The sequence below is a fragment of the Penicillium digitatum genome, chromosome 4 (assembly GCF_016767815.1).
Source record: "Penicillium digitatum chromosome 4, complete sequence".
NCBI classification, from domain to species: domain Eukaryota; kingdom Fungi; phylum Ascomycota; class Eurotiomycetes; order Eurotiales; family Aspergillaceae; genus Penicillium; species Penicillium digitatum.
The window spans coordinates 709,501-729,238 of NC_089387.1; the positions used below are offsets into that span (position 1 = coordinate 709,501).

A 19,738-nucleotide genomic window follows, 5' to 3' on the forward strand; every position below is an offset into this window, starting at 1 on the left:
TGTACAAAAAGGACTGGTCGGTTATGGGCGTCGCCCTGTATGGCGTGGGAGTTTGTTACTGCTGGGGAGGTGAGGATGGCGTTGCTCAAATTTGAGAAGCTTGAGCGATTAGAATAGAATTAGGGACTAGAAAAGTGAATGTTCATAGAGATAGAAATGCAGAGGGTATCAAGATGTCGCAATGGGTGTTGGGCTGAACATCTCAGGACCAAAGAGAAGTTTATTCCGGCTACAGGAAGAGACCAGTTGCGCACTTTGTAACTTGGCAAATGACCGACCTATTAATAACATGAACTTGTACAACTTTTTAGTTCAATTTTTAAACCTTATGTCGAACACCATTTTACAAGATATAGTAGAAAATAGGGTAGGAACCCCGGATAAAGTCAGACCGCCAGAATAGCGCAGTCTATATAAATTACATGCTGTAACGTATTTCACAAGCGAGCCAGCCACCCAAGCGAGCCGGCCACCCCAACCAAACCTACTAATTTCAAATACATATAACTTAACCAAAACTCCATTAAATTAAATACACTAAAATGATCTATTCTCTAGATATATATTTCTTTTATGACCCTGAATTTTATATAACCCATATATTAGTAATACTCTCGTTCGGGGCTATAAAGGTAGCGAAGGCCTTCTCTACTAGTGGGGGGGGGGGGGGGGGGGAGGTGCTTTAACCGATTTAACCGGCTTAATAATTAATTAAGAAGCTTTAAGAACTAAGAGGCCTTCTTTAGTATGAATCTAACTCCGGGATCTAGTACACTTTTACTTCTACTTCTCGTTAGTAGCGCGTAATTCGCTTGCTTCTTTCTTAAGAAGTAGGTCCTATTGGGTTCTCTTGGGTTAGACCCATTTAAAAAGAGCCTATATAGCCAATCATATAACATTATAGCTTATACCTTTTGATCTACCTACTTGACTATAGGACTAAGGTGTTTACCGTTCACATCCCCTTCTCTTGTAAGTACATGCTCTCTCTTCCTCTCTAGACTTCCGCAAAGCTCGAAAAGCCCGAAACCCGACCCGACTCGACCCTCAAAAGGGTCGGGTTTCGGGCTTTTCGAGCTTTGCGGAAGTCTATTGAAAACTCAGTTTTAGGGGGCGAATTCGGTTTTCACCGGCGACAGCTATCTTTCAATGCCTATAAAATAGGATCAAAAGATAGAGCCGGGAGTTAGAAACAATATTTTGAGAGCCTATAGGCCCTTGGTCAGCGAGATAGAACAAAAATTAAATATGAGCAAAAAGAGGCAGCCAAGAGCTCGAAGGTTAGAAAGATCAGGCTTCTTCCCGAAGAGAGCTTCGTATGGAGACACACCAATTTTCGAAGCATAAAGCCGATTCATGGTGTAATTGATACCGCCAAGAAGCAAGCCCCAAAGGTATTTCGGCAGTTGGTATTCACTTATGATCGCTACCAGCGGTTCAACAAGATGACGATTTTTGATCTCTGCGACACCATTAAGCTGCTTAGTGTAATGTGGTGTTGGATCCCACACCGTCCCCTTGCTAGCAAGGTAAGTAGCCAGTGGTTTATACTCTATCGCATCATCGCCGTGATTTTTGACAGTGTAGTCAAACTATGTCTTGAGATAAGTTTCTAACTGGATGCAAACCTCAGTGACTTGAGAGCACGATTTCAAGAGATAAAGCTATAAATCTAGTGGCATCATCCGTAAATGTCACGAAGTAATGCTCACCACCATAAGAAGCAATAGAAATTGGTCCCTAGACGTCTAGATAAATGAATTCACTAGGTTTCGATTTAATAGATCTCTCCTTACCAAAAGATAGTGCATAACCCTTACCCTTAACGCATAGAACACAAGAAAAGGTGACACCGGCGCCTTTCTTTAGCTTAACGCTATTAGCAAAAGTCTCCATCTTTCACACACGATCCTCGCTGGCGTGACACGCACGACAATGAGTAAGATCAATTGAAATTGGAGAGAGAGCGAAAACAGCGTTTGGCGATCCAGTAACAAGGATAAATTCTAGTATATAGTCAACCTTATTAATGCCGGCACAGTTTAACCAGTAATACTCCCCTTCCTAGGTAGCAAAGCCAATGGTAGATTTAGGGATATACCGATCCTGATATTTGAATATCATTATACCATTTTTAGCCTATGTGCCAATATCTACCTTATCGAGGGTAGATATAGAGATCAAACTGGCACGAAGATCTAGCGCTAACCACACCTTATTAAGGATTAAAGGTGTAGCGATTTGCTCTATGGAGTCATGGTTTAGTAGATATAGGATAACATCGCCGTAACCTTCAGTGTAGAAAACATCCCTAGTGGTAGTTGATGCTGGCAAAACACACTATCTAAAGTTAGCAAAGATAGATCTTTAGGGATTTATATGTGTGCTGGTACCTAAATCGATTATCTAGCGTGTGGTATCATTGTTGTTATTGGCTATCTGTCCTTCCTATAACACAATGTGTGAATTGACTTTATTTGCCTAGAAGAGAGTATTTAAAGGAAGTTATTGTGTCGAGTAAGAGGATCACCTGTTGGAGGGCCTTGCTGCGGTGTAGTAGTATAGGAGGCTGGCGCAAAGATTGCATTAGCACCCTGCCGGGGCTACTATTGAGGTTATTGAGATAGTAGAGCATGGACTCGACCTTGACTATCTACCTAGCCAATGATATAGCCTGGTTAAGGGATAGTAACTTATTGAATTTAAGGTTGGTGCTGTGGCTGAGCACGCATTGTAGTATTTATTGAGTTTTTCAATAGAGGACATTTGCTAGTGAAGTGGTTTGCCTAGTACACCGTGATAGGAGCAGAAAATGACGTTATCCTCTCTAACAAAGTTAATCTTCTTTTTTGAGGATCTATCCTTGTTTTTGTTTGAAATGTTTTGCTTGTCATTGCTTCCTTTCCTTGTGTCTTTCTTCTTATCTTGGTTCGACGACGACGACGAGGATTGAACTACGGTTGCATTTGCAGAAGTATGCGAGGGGTTCATAAACCGGTTATGAATATCTACCTCGAGGAATTCGACATAGACCTGGTCCATAAGGTTCACATTTTTCTCGTCAACCTTGAGGTTTTATAGGAAGGCATAACACTTAGCATTCTCACTGATAGCTCTCTTGAATTGATGAAGGACAATCGTGGGGTGTATCTTAGCAGTGATAGCAGTAAGATCTAAGATCACGGAGAGCTTCTTGAAATTTGCGTACAAAATCGCTTGCTGAACCATTTTTAAAGCGGAGATTAATCCACCTAGTCTAGCGAGCAAATAAATGTTAATAAGATATAATAGCGTACATCGAGTAAAGCTTTTTGGATGTTTCTCGGATATCTATGTACTGAGATATATGAGAAAAAGGTTCTAGACCGAGAGTTCCCTTTAGTAGTATGATAGCCCTCGAATTGCACGATTCCCAGTTCGTGCACTTTATATTATAGGCTCTTCGGAGTGAATTATTGGATTCGACAACCTCCTTGATTCGAGCACGAAGTTAAGTAGGTGTAATAAGAATTATCGTGGTATCGTCACTAGAAAATTGTTGCGCTTCTTCAATAAGTAATTGTCAAACTACTTCAGGATCGGTATCTTAAAAATCCGGTGTTTTAGGCTGTGGAATACCCTAAGCAATCATATACGAATAATACCGGTTGTTGGTAGTGAGGGCAAGGTAGAGAGCAGTTTACTAGTCACTGAAGTTAGATTGTCCCTTCAGTTTTGGGACAGAGGCCGAGATATCAATCTCGTTTGGACTGAGAATAAAGTCCTCGATCTCGTAGGTTTGTTCCATCGGCATCGTGACGACAGCGAGGGAGAGATCGGCGACGTGAGGTTTAGTCGGCGACGAGGTTAGACCTGTTGGAAGTAAAGATTTTTTTTAGGGGGAATAGTCCTTCTCATCATCATGTATGAAATAGCAATTAGGACGGAGTTTAATGACCGCCTCCCGGAGGCGGTCAGTATTGCCGTCGGGCCAGGACTATATTATATGTTCTTACCCTTCATGTTTTGTTAGTTGAGGAAGCGAAGAATCCATCCTAGGAGTTCAGTTTATCTCTTTCACCCTTCAGTTTGCTTCAAGTCCTTTGGATCTTCCCTTCTGTCGGAAATCAGTAAAGTGGTCCATCTGGAAGGCATCTGGCAAGGATCTCTGGAGGGGAAACTGACTCGCTGAGGGTGGGTCAGGTTTCGGCCTGACAAGACCCACCGTTCGATAGATGGTATTGTTGGAAGGTCACGTGACCACCACTGTTTGCTCCCAGTACTTAGTCTCAGTCATAGCATGTAGATAGTTTCTCTCTCTCTCTCAACGCATCAAGAGATTTCCAGTTACATCTACATTCATCGTAGATCTCTAGTATCTCTAACAGGTATCCTGGGGGTTAGACAAGGTGTTAGTCTCGTCAAATTGGATTGGTGAAAATTCAGATTTGTGGGGTCAAAAATCTCCACCGTGGTGCGACGCAGGCACCAAAAAGGGTTAACCAGGGGTTCGAGGGTTGCGTTACACAATAGCCTCGAAAGCAACGGCGCTCATTACCTGATAGAGATGTATTACAGTTTCTACTATGAAGTGTAGATGTGACTGGAAAATCTCTGTTGTGCGTGAAGAGAGAGAGAAACCATCTACAAGATGGGAAACTAAATACTAGGAGCATGTGGTAGCATGTAAATATTCACATGCTTCCAACAGAGTTGTTTTTCGAGTTTCTTCCTTTCCTCCGTCTCATACCGTGACAAGTTTGAAAAAAACTGAAAATCACATAACCCTCATTTCACAATGAGAAACTATGTAAGATTGATGCCATCGACCGTTAAAAACATGGCCTTAAATCCGAGTAGTTATCAGAGTTCCCATTTAATGCTCACACAGATAGAAGTCACCGGCCTCAAACTGCTGATAGTTTTTTCCTGATCTGTATCCGCGCTCTTTCATGAGTTCTAACCGATACTCTTTGGCCTTCTCCAAGGTCAAAACGGGGTCCAAGTCATCTTGAACGATATTCTGTAGCTCCACTGGTAGACGTGCTAAAGCCTGTTTCACAGCATTTTGTCTCTCGAAACCCCAATCCTCCTGCTGCGGGGGCACATTGGCTGAGGAGATAATCCGACGGTGGGGATCAACCAGGAATAGCGCGAGGATCTTACGATGGCCGGGCTTAGATTGGTCGACGAGCGAGAATGGGGAAACCCGGTGCTGAACAGTGTTCGGGAAAGTAAGTAGCCGACCTTCTTTGCAAGCGACAGCTCCAAGGTCTTGTGTGATATCGCGATTATACCCGTTGCCGTCGACATCCTCACCAAAGCCAAAGACGGCCTGCAAGAATGCGAACTGCCCTTGTTCGTATCCAATATCTTGCATGTCCATCATGCCACGTTGACGAAATGCCAAGGAGTTATCAGTTATGTTTTCGCTGTCATAGTAGTAGATTGCGGTAGCACAGATGCGCTCGTTCTGTCAAAGGTTAGGATGTTTCGTTAAAAAGGGCGCGAAACTCTCACCAACTGTCCCTCAATGTGCCAAGAACCTCCTTCATACTCCGGCTTGTCTGGGCTCAATTCAATGTTCGCCAGCTTTATGATAATCTGCAGCTTTGTGTCGGGAAATTGCTTTCGCAAATCAACTCTAACCATTTCTTTTCGCGGTTCAAAGCTGGCTGGCTCAGGGGGAATGATAGGACGGGTACTCTCCCACTGATAATGAAGTTCCCAAAACTCATCTACGTCATAATCATCGCCCTCTGGCTGGACAGGCTCAGGATCTGAATGTTCACCATATTCGACCCCGGTGTACTTAATTCTTGGATCAAAGATTACGGACAAACTGCGATTCCAGAGCGGGATTGTCCGAGCGATAATTTTCTCAATGACATCATAGAGAGGCTTGTGGTGAACAGGATGGGCGTTGTTGATGTATGACAAGATTCGACAGCTAGCGTCATCAACGATTTCCACGTCGCACGGGAGCCATTGAAACTTATCACTGAAGACAAACATTTGATCTTCGCGATGGTATTGATGCCTGCCATTCAAAACTGGGCCACAATTTTGACTCGAAGGAACGGGTACAAGATCTCCTTGTCCCACGCTTCCTAAACAGTCATCAAGGCCAATAATTCTGTCCGGAAGCACGCGAGTTTGGCCGTAGATCACGGGGAACAGTGACGGATGCACTAGATCAACTACTTTACTATCCGAGCCGGGGTGGAAATCCTTTTCCGCAACATTCTCGAGAGGTTTCACAGCCACTTTGAGTGACCGTTGTATCTCTTTTGACACAGCGGTATCGGACTTGATCACGCCCACATCAAAGACACGGACATAGCCCGTTTCTTTAAAAATTTTAGCTTTCCATTGGAGTTCTTTGAGAATCCATTCCATCATCTTAGAGGTCACATCTTGACCACTTTGGGCGATCTCGTCATGCCATTTCGTCGTGATGTCCTTGTCAAAGACCTATAGGCGGTTAGAAACAACTGCCAAGGCCAAAGGACAAACGAATAAACCTGCACACACCTTCTGATCCCATTGGGGTTTATCGGTAATGGTGTTAACCACCCGCATCATTAGAACTTCTCGGTGAGTCACTAAGTCACTGGGAGCAAGGTCAACTTGAGATCCTGCCAACAGCAGCATGGAATCGTACTTCAAGTAGTCTTCTTGCAGCTTGTCATTGTCCAATGCATTAGGGAAGCCGCAATGCCAGGTATGCATCACATTTTGCTAGTTTGTTAGCATATGGCATTTGCAGAAGGAAGGTCCGGGTTCTCACATCGGGCTGGCAGTTTAGCTTAACATTGAAGCCTGGCATTCGAAGCCGTGGGTTAGGATTTACAGACATCTTGATGTAGAAAGCTAGTATGGTGGTTTTTTTAATAATTCGCGTCCATGCGTGGTTTTTGTACTTGTGCGGTTTTGATGGGGTCCAGGCAGAAACGGGCTAGTTCTAGGCAGAGAAGACGCCTAGTCGGTTTTAGGCGGAGCTGCCTGGAAACCGATGTCGGCAGCTGAGGCCTCCCAAGAATTTTTTTTCTGGAAAACAACAGGAAATGGAATAAATTCAGCAGGAAATTTGCGTATCATCAGCGCTAGAGCTAGACTTGTGTGGTCCGAATGGGCAATGTGAGGTGTGATGGTAGTGGAAAAATGGAGAAAGGGTCGGATTGAAGTCTTGCAGGTGGTAGCTTAGACACAATCTACATCATAGTCTTTGATCCCAAAAAAAAGCATCTCTCAGTTCTTATTCCATCTTCCTTGGAATTGGTCGTTTTGTAAGGTCGTTCTTGAATAGGTATTCACCAGGGACTACTATGCAGCGAAATCAAGTGTTCGCTTTCCAATCTATCAAGTAGGAAGTGACATTTTAGTTATGGAATGAGATTTCAATATTCCAAATTTCCACAAAAAGGCTGAAAAAAAGAGCATCAGAGCCGGAGCAGCGGCTTGATAGGAACTGCTTTCTTGAAACCATTCTATATTCCACATGTAGAGGTAGATAACCCCACTAATTGTGCCAAGCGCTCAGCTCAACACACCTTCGGATAGTGGTGTGCCCCAGTCGACAATAATTCTCAGTCAACGAAAATTTTTGAAATTATGTACCTTTTGGATAGTTTGTAGTTTGCCTATACAAAAGGTACAATTAACACAACTTCAAAAAATCAGTTTTTCTCAACCCGTTGTATATTTTTTTAGGCCAAATTTTGTCTGGTAGAGGTGCTTACAGATACCACTTCAACACTACTTGTTACTCCACTTCCGCTTCCATGCGGGGATATTTGGAACAACCAAGACTCCTTAAGAATGGTTTCTTCAAAAATAAACATGCGACAATTGGTCTATAAAATTGTTGTGTATACATTGACTTCCCCCCCCCAAAAGAAAACAAAAGAAAACAAAAAGGCCCCTAAAGAGAGGAAGGGCACTCACTGCCTAGTTGAAGTGCTGCAGCTCGCGGGCCGGCCCGTCGAGCCCCAACTTTAAATTTCACCACGAAATTTTCGCAGCACAACCCCGCTTCCTGTCAACCTGCGTCCCCAGAAAGCAACTGGACCAAGACAGATCATTAAACGAAAAAGGATGGCGCCAATTCACCTTTCACACAGGCGGACGCACAATTTGCTCTTGATTTCGAAACTCTTGAGCTTGCGCGACACTGCGTCGCCCCTCACACTTATTTTGGATTCCTTGGAGCAACCGGCTACGCCACTCCTGAAAGAATATATCAGACGTGCAAAGGTACGTGGGTTCAGAAACTTGCATTGCCATATACGGGAGTGGGTTCCCATGCTGACTAGTTCGCCAGCTGTCCAAAGTCCATGTTACGCTCATCGCTTTTGAAACCCTGAAGAAACCCGATGGAGTTGATGCTTTCGTATCAACACGCCGCAAGAGTCCTGGCGATATAGTTAAAGAAGTGAGCGCTGTTTATCAGTCTGTTGCAGCTTCCAACCCCTCACGCAGTAAGAATGGTTCATTTACCCCGCTGGTGGATTCGTGCTTACTGTCTTTGCAGGGCGTCTTATCCTCATCGATTCAATCAACCCTCTTCTAAACTCAAAAAAAGTTCACCCTGGGTTTCACCTGCCCTCTTTCCTTGGCTCGTTTATTGCTCCCACGTCGCCATCGGCCAAAGTTGAAGCGTCACTTGTGGTAACATATCACCAAGATGTTCCCGAACTTCCACAGCAAAGTCCCTATTCACCGCCACCTATTTCTACATTGATGTACCTCGCTACGAGTATCATCACACTCCATTCATTCTCGCACATTCTAGCACAGAAGGCCGCTCGCGACCGCAGTCTAGCTCCCCCAGTCTTTGGGCTTGAGGAAGAGCAAGAAGGTGTTCTCCTCGGCCGACTGGACAGATTGGCCGGTACTGGCAAAGCAGAGGGAATTGTCATTGAGCTGGAGCACAGGCGGAAGAGTGGTCGTGGTGTACTGGAATGGTACCTTCTCCCGCCTGCGTCGCGGTATTCGCCACAGCATCTGAAAGAGATTGTGACGTTGCTTGACGATAATATCTTGTACAACCCTCCCTTAGAGCGAGATCTAGGCGCCGGTGATGAGGAACCGACATCAACATTCGAGTTGGGTCTCACCGACCGACAGAGACGCGAAAGAGAGGGCGTTGTGTTGCCGTACTTCGACGCACAGCACAACGATGGCCCCGGCGAAGGAGGCCGGATTCTTTACGACATGGGAGAAGAAGATGATTTCGACGAAGAAGAGGATGAAATTTAGACATCATCAAATACGATATATGTTCACACGCAGTTCTTCATATTCTAGAATCGGCGGATTGTAACCCGCAATCACCGAGGTATTAACTATGCGTACATTCCTACAGCCAGGCCCCTGAGCATGGACATGGAGAGCAAGGAATCAGAAGAATCGCCAGAAAAGAAGAATGAAAATGACAAGCCCGACGCCAGCGAAAGGTCCGTACTGTGAGATGGTTAGCCGATCGTGCAGGGAATACTGTCGCAATGTTTAGACCTACCTGCTTCAGCAACAATTCCCAGTTGATGCGTACAGCTGCCTTTCTGTACTTCTTGCTGTCCTCACGCAGCCGCCCTGAGAGTTCACCCATCCGCTCCAAGCTATCGCCTCGATACAAGAGGTCCTCAATATTCTTCGTCATCACCTTGGTGACATCACGGAGCTCATCGTTCAGCTTGTCGAGGTTCTGAGATGCACGACTGTCTTGGTACAGTTTTTTTGTGCGCTGAATGAAGGTATCAAACTCGACGAAAGCATATGGACGGAGGGTTGGTGAGAGGTATTGTGAGGACGTGTATGTGGTCGTGAATTCGGAGGCCAGATCAGCGAGATAAGTGAATGCGAGCTTGCGGGGGTAGGACTTGTCGCAAATGCATAGGAAGCAGACGTTATCCTGGATTGTGTAGCTGCAACCCATGTGAGAAGTTGTCCATTGATAACGTTTGTTGACTGGTGGGTGCAACTTACTGTAGGCTGTATTGGCCAGATTCAATACTGGCTTGGGGTGCGGAATTGCGATTTAAGCGCCGAAATATCATTTTAGCCTGACCCTTAATCTCAGAGAGCTCCGATTCAGCCTACAGATATTGTGAGCTCACTCTCCGCTCAAATCATCATTGTCACGTACCTGCTCGTCGTCGACTGAAGCGGCCAGCATGAGGCCTATTTCACTTTGAAATCAGCACTCCACCCGCTCGCAACCCCCTAGAGAGTTCCTTACCATCGAGCCTTGCAATCTGTGTTGACCTGACCATCCTGAAAACGTTGCTTCCTTATTCTGAAGGACAGCGCTTTCTCTGTTTTGCCGTAAGAATGGCTCCGAGGAAGAGAGACACGAAGGCGGTAGCGAGGTCCCGTGCGGCAGAACCACGACGTTCGGGGTGAGCTTCGCATTTGCTTTTGCTTCCCTTTTTTAACTAAAAAATCATAAAGATGCCCTAGTCGTGCTGCTGCTAGTTCTGCCAATGTAGCAGAACATTTGGGTCTCGCAATGTCGACCCCCAAATCCGAAACGAGCTCACGAGCTCGAACCCCAAGAAGGCCTGCCGCTAGAGGGAAATGGAGTGAGGAGCAGCTATTGACGAGCGACAAGTCCCTCCTCATCGACTTGGATCTAGTGGTATGATCCGATCATTTTAAAATGTGTACCGTGTTTTCCAAGCTAACGATAACCTAAAAACGCCTAGAAACTTCTGGCACGACCTGAAGCATGGAATTTCCTCGAGGAAAGCGATAAGCGCGAAATACTCGCTCTCCTCCCCCCAGACGTTCACCCGGAGGCACAGGCTACATCAGATGACCCAGACGCAAAAATACCACCCATTCCAGACTCTTTTATCCGCTATTCAAACAACTGGCGCGACGGCGTTCGACAGTTCCAGCTCGACCTCCAAAACGGCCGCTACGACCCCGAATGGCTACGCCAGGCGCAGGAAGCCAGGGAGCAGCGTGAAAAGGGCGACTTTGATGACTTCAAAGAGCGCGAATATGAGCAGTTCTGGGGACAAAAACAAAAAGCGGCCTGGAGAGCACCAGCCGGAGAAAGTGCGCGCGTGAAGATGGGAACTCTTATCGATGAAGGCGTTATTCAGCTGGGCGACATCTGGAAATTCTACTACGTTTACGGTAGAGGCCCTGGCAGGATTGTTATTGAAAAGGAAGTCAGGGTAAGTCAAGATCTATTTGCTCCGCATGCAGCCTCGCAATTTGCTGACTGTTACAGGTTCTTGACCGCAATGGGGTTAAATTGACTTTTGCAATCCCACCTGGTGAACGAGTCTTTCTTCGCAGCAATTTTTACAATGCAGAGCCAGTTTCAACGCCACAAAAAGGGAATGAAGATGTGAAAATCGATATCGAGACACAGCCAGATCCAGTGAAATCCTCTTGGAGTGATAAACAGTTGAAACACGAGGACCCAGAGTCACAGGTTACCAATACAACTTCCAATGGCGACGAGATGAAGCTCGGCACCGATCAAGTGTTACAGGAGGTTTCTCCACCTTCCAATGACGAGATCAATCTCGAAATCGACCAAGAGCCACAGGAGAACCATGCTTCTTCCAGCAGCGAGGAAATGAAGCTCCATAATGGTCAAGCGCCACACGAGATCCCTAAATCTTCCACTGACGAGATGAAGATCGATACCGACAGTGTCACCGTCACAAAGCCAGTCATTTCACCATCAACTGTGGAAGAGAGCCAAAAAGAAACTCCTTTCAGCGTTGTTATTTTCAGCCCCAGTGGTACGCAAAATAATAAACCCAAGCGCACAATTCCTGAGCCTGAACCTCAGCCCCCAATGAAACGAAAGCGAGGACGACCACGTAAAAACCTATCAAAGCAACCCAAACCGGAGCCGCCTCGAGAGCCGGAGGTGCCCCAGGAGATAGCAGTGTCCCAAGGCGATGAACAAAGTCCCACCGCTACTCTCTCCTTCATGGACATCGTGGCTGCCAAAATTCAAGAAAACCACAAAGGTGCAGCAGAAGCCTCCCACCCAAAGCCCTCGCAGCCAGAATCCCCTTTTTCGGTGTTTTCTTCAACCCCTGCCCTCCCAGAGCTCCTTGCGCCAGAGTCATCTACGTCGGTAGAGGAGTCGTCTATTGCTAATACCAACGGCAAGGGTGACAAAGTAGGATTCTTGGAAGTGTCCACGGCTCAGTTCGATACACCTGCGGAAAGCGTCGAGGCACCCGTCAAGGCGCCCGCTAAGGTTGAACAGGACGAAATCAACAACCCCCCAGGCACTGAACAACAGAAAGACCCAGTCCCAGCTCCATCTCAAACTACTGCCAGTGAGTTTGATGAGATTATCGTCCCCAATCTCCCCTCTCCACAAGCACTTGTCCATAAGATTTTACAAATCGACGGTCGCATGCCGAACGGCCGTACAGCGAATGCCTGGAAGGAAATTCGGTGCTACCGAAACAACCAAGATATGGGTAGTCTCTTTGATGTGCGAGAGGCTTGGTTCCTCCAGCATGGACGACTTGAGTAGCCGCCTTCCACTTCTAGCATGGAAATATTGACTCACCAGACCATTTAATTTTCACCTACACTACCCTTGATATCATGTGAAGATCGGAATGGAGTTTGGTCTTTAGTTTTACCAAGGTCGCTAGCTTTCTAGTAGAAAATGGAACCCAAGGTCTAGCTATTTCGTATAGATCAAAAGTGAAAAGTAGAATCTGGTATGGATGTAAGGCAGCTGGTAGCCTAGGGCTACGGCCAGGACAGTCTGCCAAGCGTATATGGCAGGAGGATTTAAGAATGTGACATCACTGAGGTAAAGAAGTCGGGAACTATAAGACCGACCTCATGCACTCGAATTCTAATGAGGATAGTTATGTAAGAAGTAGTCTTTTAGTCTGACCTGAATCCTAGGAGATTGACCACAATCACATACCATGGAATATGTTCTATCCGATACCCAAAATGACCTTGACGATTTTTTTGCGGTTTTCCCCCTTGTGCCTCCACGATCTTGAATTAGTATTTGTTAGTCTTGCTCCTTGGCAACTATTCACATCTCGTCTTTCTTCTCTAACCAGGGGGCGGTTATACAAAGAGAACTCTTGAGTTTTGGGGTTATGGAAGTTGTTGTCAGCGAGGTAGAGTGAAAATTACACGGCCTACCAAAAACTCGAGCTTGTCTTTAATCGAGATCTAAATATGATAGCAGGCTGACCCTTCCTTCCCACTAAGGCCCGTCGTTCATTTCAGATACAGCGGGCGTATGATCCGAATCCGCAGCAACGTCAACAGCAAAACTGGCCTGTACAAAGTCTTCGAGTTCTTCACTCACAGTCTTGAGCTTCTCCTTAACACTTGCAACACCTTCTTGTCCAACAATGTGTCGTGAAGGAGGATTTTCATGGCCAGCAATTGATGTTATGGCATAGACTGTTTCAGAGACCAGCACCTCAAGGTGTGCGGAGCTTAATGGTGGGTGCATGGAGACAACCTCTGGAGCGGAGAATGGGCCATTTTCTATGGAGCTGACTCGGGCATTTTCATCGTTTGCTCGACTGGGTGTGACTGGGCTGTCAGACGAAAAGGATGCATCGGGAAGTTGGGGGACAAGGTGGTTTAGGATCCCGCGGAAGAGAGGTGCTTGATTGTCGGCGGGCGAATAGGCCGGAAAGATTGGGGGGACGCTGATTACTAGGTTGGTGAGGATGCCAATTTCGATGCTGCATTGGAAGATGGTGAGTTTGACGTTGAATGGAGCAATTTCATAAGCCAGACTCTATCAAGACGGTTAGTTTCTGCAACAGTATCAAATTATCAAATACGCATATAGAGACTGACATCACAGAATCCTTCGAGGGCCCAACCTGCCGCGCAGTACATTCCTAGTCCGGGTGTACCGATATGCGCCGCTGTACATCGTCAGATTAAAATTCAAGCGCTGGGCGGGATGTGTTTCTTACTGATCCCTGATATAATCATCACATGCCCTGCTCGCTCTTTCCTCATATGGGGGAGCGTGGCCTTGATGATGTTGAGAGGGCCGAAATAGTTCACCTCGAATTGATCACGTACGAGATTCATGGTTTGGGTTGAAGCAGAAAGTTCCTCAACTGTTCCAATAAGGGCTTAGAAGCAGGTCAGTAAGCTTTACAAGGATCCCTTGAAGCATGGAGGGATACCTTGACTTGTACAGCATAGAAGTATGTCCACTCTTCCAAATGTTGCGACTGCATCTGCCACGACTGCCTGGCACTGCCCCATCATTCTGTATCAGAAACCGTCAGTCATTAAGATCAAACCCCATGATAAAATTGACTGCCTTGATGTCGCGCACCGGATATCTAGTGGAACTGTCTTCATGCGCTGTGCCCAGTCATCACCATGGTGCTCCACCTCAGCGAGAAAAGCATCAAATTCATCACGGCGACATTCATCGCGTTCCAAAGCTGAATGTGCTAGTCCAAGAAATGCATAATCTCCATGTGCAAGAACCTGCCGCGCGACTGAGAGGCCTATAGGCGAATCCCCCGCGGTGATCAGCCATACTCGAGGCTCATTATGCGATGGGAATTGCACGCGGGCATCAAAGGGGGGGTTATTGTCCATGAGGGTCAGCGCCAACAGCCGAGCGCGCTATCCATTACGCTATCGCAATTTCAAAGCTGCTCAATAGAAAACAAGTATAAGAATGGAAGATGCCCGGAGGGTCGGAACACAAATGCCAAGACCGCGCCGGGCTTCGATCTAATCGCGTGCTAATCGCCCACGTTAGCTGGCCTCTTGGCTTCCTCATTCCTTTTCCTCATCCATCATGTCGGAACAGAGGCCACGCAGACAGGAGGAGTCCAACGTATGTATCGCTTATTCGAGGATGTTGCGTTGAATTTGCTGACCCCCTTTAGTCGGGCTTCAAGGGGGCCCTTCAGGGTCTTGGAATCTTCTTGTTGGCCCAATTTGCCATCAACCAGTACATGGGATATAAAGACAAGACAGACACTCCGAGCGTGAATTCTGGTGGCATCCCCGCTTTTGCCGATCGTCCCGATCCCAGCGAAATTGCAGAACGCAGTGCTCTCCCCGAGGTCATCGCTCCGATCTGGCCTTCCGACAGCGCAGTAGATCTCCGCGTTTATGTAACCCCGTCTATCATTGTGCCGAAATTCAAGTCATCAGACAGTATTCTTGTGCTGGACGAGAAGAACTTCACACTTGGAAACTACAGTGACACTCGCGAAATCGACACCACCATCAAGGTCCCAAAGCAGGTCCAACAGAATGGAACTCTCTGGGCTCACTTCTTTTTGGCTCGCACCGGATACCCGTTAGACCCCGCCGCTAAGGATTACAACACGGCCGATGCACTCCACTTCCCCCGACCTCTGAACCAGTACCTTCCCAAGAAGAAGGTCAAGAAGCTGAAGAATCTTCTGTCGGGCCCCGAGGATGAACAGGACCAGGAGGAAGATAACACCCCGGATGTCTCAACTATGTCATACTACCACCCCAATTTTACCTTGTCTATGATCCCAGATTCCGGAATCCAGAATTTTGTGCAGATGAACCCCGCGGTTCGCCAGTATGTGCAGCTGGAGCGGACTGGTGCCCGCGATGCCACTGGAAAGAATGGGTGGTACTACCCGATCGCTTTCGTTAACACTTTTTGGCAACTGAAGACCCACATGACCGAGTTGAATTCTACCGTCGAGACCGTGCCATTGCATATTACCCTCAACAACATGGCGAACTGGAAGTTCAACATCCTCAGTAGTGTTGATGAAGGCTCGAAGCAAAGTTCTCGCCAGGCTGCCTATGGTAAGCCTCCTCCCGGTGGTGGAGATGGAAATGAGTGGGAGATGGTGAAAGAGATTCTTTTGGATACGAACATTTGGCTCCTCTGCACCACGGGTGTGGTCACTGTCTTCCACATGTTGTTTGAGACTTTGGCCTTCAAGAATGATATTGTAAGTGAAATTTCGCCATCAAAAGTCGTGGTGTCGAGTATCGCTAACACTATGACTTTCCAGGCCCACTGGCGTAAGAAGAAGGATGTTGTTGGTACCTCAGTTCGGACAATCCTGGCCAATGTCTTCATGCAGGCTGTCATTTTCCTCTACCTCATGGACAACAGCGAGAATACCTCTTGGATGATCCTGGGTAGCCAAGGATTTGGTATTCTTCTAGAATTCTGGAAGATCACCAAGACTGTCGACGTTCGCTTGCGCCCGCCGCCAGCCACCTCTCGGCTGTCGTTCTTGCCCTATGTGATTGTCTTCGAGGACAAGCACAAGCTTAGCGAGACTGAGGAAAAGACCAAGGAGTATGATGAAATTGCCTTCCGCTACTTGTACATTTTGGCTGTTCCCCTTCTACTCGCGTACGCCGCGTACAGCCTGGTATACAACACTCACAAGTCATGGTACTCCTACGTTATCCAGACCCTAGTGGGCAGTGTCTACGCCTACGGATTCCTCATGATGGTCCCCAGTCTCTACATCAACTATCGGTTGAAGTCTGTTGCCCACATGCCTGGAAAGGCGTTGACCTACAAGTTCCTGAACACCTTCATCGACGATCTCTTCGCTTTTACCGTCAAGATGCCTTGGCTCCACCGCCTGGCTACTCTTCGTGACGATGTCATCTTCTTCGTATGGCTCTACCAGGGCTGGAAGTATAAGGTGGACTACAAGCGCGTGAACGAGTTCGGCCAGGGAGGTGATAGTGACGACGAAGAGGAGCCTACTTCTGCTATTGAGGGCGACAAGGAGGATGTGGCTACTCAATCCTCTTCCAAAGCTACTTCCAAGTCGCCCGCTCGTAAGAGAAAGTGAATGACAGTTTAGAGGCAGGTCTTACCCGCCGATGGGCCGATGAACCTAGGATCAACGCTTCTGCACACGTAGTAAATCACTTGATTTTACTACTTTTGGCATGATGCTGGCGAGCATTGGATCATAATCATTACGATACTGCAGCAAGCCATGTTTACTTACGGTTCTTCTAATAATGGATCCCTCAAGATACTCACTTGAGAATTCTGAGCTTTGCTTTTCCAGTGTCATGAGAGTAGATTAGACCAAGTTATATGACCGCGTGATCAAACCAATCATAATGGATGAAGATAGCAGCCATTGTTGATGGTTACCCGATTGGGTTTAAGGCCATTTTCACATCTTCGCGCCCACTTGTTCTTCTATGCAACTGCCAGTGGATTTACACCAAAAACCATTCTTTCTTTGGCTCTATTAGTTTAAAACCAACCACAAAGAATTCCACTTGACGAAAATTCTTGCTTTTTCAACACGTGCAATTTCAGACGAAGCGCGGCATCGCGCAATTACGCGCCCATACCACCACCCCAAATCAAACTACATTTAATCATTATTGACGACACCCCAATTGTGGGAACTTTTGCAACTAAGCTTGTGTAGATGGATAGTGATATAGGCAAGTTTTGTTTGCATCCCTTCAATTTAACTATGCTAACAATTCTTCAGGTAGCAACCAACCAAGCGGCCTGCTTGATGCGATCGAGCACTTGGAAGCTGGTATGGCCAAAAAGCTTCTTAAGACGGAAATATGTTACTAATGATGCGGTAGTTGCATTTGTCCCGCCCAAGCAGAGATACACAGATGCCAGCTTACTAGCCAAAACAATAGCTTCAAACGCGTACGAGAGCGGCATCCCGCAACCCGTGCTGTCCCGTCTCTTGAAGATTCTGACCACGAAAAATAACTTGGATCAGGGTACAGTTACCACGCTGATCAAAAACCTATACCCTCAGGAAAGAATCGTGTCTAAGAATGTCACTCAAGTGGTGTGCTGTCTTGGGCCCAGCAAGAACAAACCGAGCCCTGCTACACAGGCTCTGCTATTGCGCTGGTTGATTCTTACGTATGATCTATTCGAAGATAGGACGCATCTTGCCAAACTCTATGCTGTTCTTTTCAACTATTTGGATATGATTAGTTTGCGCAAACCGCTTTGTCACCTTCTCTCGCTTCTCACAAGACGAAAGCACGTCAAGCCATTCCGGATTCAAGCCTTGATGGGATTGATCCAGACTGCAGGTGGTGAAGACAAAGAGCTTATCAGCCTTCTGAGGATTTTCAAGAATTTTTACCCCGAGATTATTCTCGGGGAGTTTGGAGGATCGAGAAGGAATTCCCTCTTCTTCAAACACCCAGACCCCGAGTGGTCAAGCCATGTAAAGGAGCTTCAAGATCAGAATATGGAAAGAGTACAGGCTGGCCAGGAGTCGAGTTTTCAAGTTGTTCATCGGGGAACTGTGAAAAGAAGTAGGATTGAAGTGGTGATTCCGACTCTACAGACTTCACGAGTCTCTCACAAGCACACATCTTTGGAGGAGCTTCGTGACGTTGGCCATTTTGTCGACACCCTTGACAAGATCGAGTTACCAAATCAGATTATCTCAACTTTGGGCGACGCAATGGCTCAGAAGTATCTTCATCTGGTCCAGTCCGAACTTGCACATCACCGTCTAAATGCATGGTTGAGAAATTTTCTTGAGGATAGGTTGGAGATGCTTCGTGGTGATGAAAATGATGAGCCCGAAACATTATCCTACGTGTTGGATTTTGTTGTGGAATATGTATCCTATACCAAGGTGAGTTCTTCAAATAGATCACCGTCAACTCAGAAACTGACAAAACGGTAGGACCTCCCATCCTCGATCCGTTCCTTTTTGAAGTCTTATCTGCAAACATGGAATGGCAAGGATAATCGTGACCGCGTCTTCCGACTTCTCAAGTATATCTCAATCGAACCTTTCGCGTCGCTCCGGAGTGAATTCTTGTCACCATTGGAATCAGCAGTGTTAGACGAGAGTCTTCGTTCCAGAACAGCATTGCTGGGGTTCTACTCGACGTTGATCGGCCAATGGGGGGTCAAACTTCGATCACAGCCAGATGAAAAAGAAAAATCAATCCACCTGAGTCAAATTATCGTTCACGCCGAGCTTTTAGCTTCTTCAATTCTGGAGTTCTCAGTGGAGGACGAGGATAAAAAGTCCAAGCCAGCTACAATCTCCGTTCTCGGCTTCTACAGAAGCCTTTCGGAACTTTTCTCGCACGCACCTCAAGATGCCCGATTCCGCCTCACACTTCCGCACGCGCAAACAGTATACACGCTCGCCTTCACACCCAGTGTCGTTGCGATCTCAACCCTTAATTCCATCTTGGCCGTCTACAAGTCTGCATTCGAGGCCTCTCTGAATTCCCATGTTCTCCAAGCACAAAACTCCCCGGCTTATGGAACAGATCTTGTTGGTCGCTTCAACGGGTATGTCATGGATATGTGCAATGTGCTATGGCGCAATCGTGCACTGAATACCGAAGACCCGAATGCGCTAGGCTGCCTCGTCCCAACACCGACTACCACTGCTCTGACAAACTATATCAAGGATTTGTCTGAGGCGGCCAAACATTATGACCGCGAAAGTGCATTCCATATTAATCTTGCGTCCATATTCTCTCTCAGTCATCACGCTGCATTCTGCAACCTGTCTGCAGCTTGCTTTGCGGATCTGGAAGAGGACCAGCATGTTGCGGACCACTGCCCGAAATTGAGAAAGCCGGTCACCCAGAAAGTGCTACAGGCACTGGAGAAAGATGGTGGTGCTAAGATTACATGGCAGGAGTACCGTGTGCATATGCTGGACTGGTTGGATGCGATTGGGTGCCGGGGTACTGGCATTCTGATGAGAAGCACAATGAAGGCTTTGCGCAAAGAGTAACCATAATAACC

General features: G+C 46.7%; 7 protein-coding genes across 7 annotated transcripts; 4 read left to right on the forward strand and 3 right to left on the reverse strand.

The window, feature by feature from the left end:
- Positions 1–4,855: 4,855 nt before the first annotated feature.
- Pdw03_0235 (Aminotransferase class I and II family protein) lies at positions 4,856–6,838 on the reverse strand (the record flags this gene model as incomplete). The annotated part of the gene is made up of 5 exons (XM_066099548.1): positions 4,856–5,452; positions 5,500–6,453; positions 6,514–6,592; positions 6,644–6,720; positions 6,770–6,838. The coding sequence occupies 5 exons, from the start codon at positions 6,836–6,838 to the stop codon at positions 4,856–4,858; spliced, it is 1,776 nt and encodes a 591-aa protein (XP_065957275.1).
- Positions 6,839–8,076: 1,238 nt separating this feature from the next.
- Pdw03_0236 (Killer toxin sensitivity protein (Iki1), putative) lies at positions 8,077–9,240 on the forward strand (the record flags this gene model as incomplete). The annotated part of the gene is made up of 3 exons (XM_014681941.1): positions 8,077–8,235; positions 8,303–8,459; positions 8,513–9,240. The coding sequence occupies 3 exons, from the start codon at positions 8,077–8,079 to the stop codon at positions 9,238–9,240; spliced, it is 1,044 nt and encodes a 347-aa protein (XP_014537427.1).
- A 141-nt stretch (positions 9,241–9,381) lies between these two features.
- Positions 9,382–10,253, reverse strand: Pdw03_0237 (Synaptobrevin; the record flags this gene model as incomplete). The annotated part of the gene is made up of 5 exons (XM_014681942.2): positions 9,382–9,444; positions 9,500–9,905; positions 9,967–10,076; positions 10,127–10,161; positions 10,220–10,253. The coding sequence occupies 5 exons, from the start codon at positions 10,251–10,253 to the stop codon at positions 9,382–9,384; spliced, it is 648 nt and encodes a 215-aa protein (XP_014537428.2).
- Positions 10,254–10,489: 236 nt separating this feature from the next.
- Pdw03_0238 (uncharacterized protein) lies at positions 10,490–12,499 on the forward strand (the record flags this gene model as incomplete). Its single annotated transcript, XM_014681943.1, has 3 exons — positions 10,490–10,618; positions 10,686–11,165; positions 11,222–12,499. 3 exons carry the CDS (start codon positions 10,490–10,492, stop codon positions 12,497–12,499), a joined length of 1,887 nt encoding a protein of 628 aa, XP_014537429.1.
- A 702-nt stretch (positions 12,500–13,201) lies between these two features.
- Pdw03_0239 (Short-chain dehydrogenase/reductase SDR) lies at positions 13,202–14,580 on the reverse strand (the record flags this gene model as incomplete). Its single annotated transcript, XM_014681944.2, has 5 exons — positions 13,202–13,750; positions 13,813–13,883; positions 13,935–14,099; positions 14,154–14,239; positions 14,309–14,580. 5 exons carry the CDS (start codon positions 14,578–14,580, stop codon positions 13,202–13,204), a joined length of 1,143 nt encoding a protein of 380 aa, XP_014537430.2.
- A 205-nt stretch (positions 14,581–14,785) lies between these two features.
- On the forward strand, positions 14,786–16,802 carry Pdw03_0240 (Cleft lip and palate transmembrane 1; the record flags this gene model as incomplete). The annotated part of the gene is made up of 3 exons (XM_014681945.2): positions 14,786–14,824; positions 14,877–15,935; positions 15,999–16,802. 3 exons carry the CDS (start codon positions 14,786–14,788, stop codon positions 16,800–16,802), a joined length of 1,902 nt encoding a protein of 633 aa, XP_014537431.2.
- A 600-nt stretch (positions 16,803–17,402) lies between these two features.
- Positions 17,403–19,727, forward strand: Pdw03_0241 (Centromere protein Cenp-I; the record flags this gene model as incomplete). The annotated part of the gene is made up of 4 exons (XM_066099549.1): positions 17,403–17,422; positions 17,473–17,519; positions 17,572–18,599; positions 18,651–19,727. The coding sequence occupies 4 exons, from the start codon at positions 17,403–17,405 to the stop codon at positions 19,725–19,727; spliced, it is 2,172 nt and encodes a 723-aa protein (XP_065957276.1).
- Between the last annotated feature and the right edge of the window lie 11 nt (positions 19,728–19,738).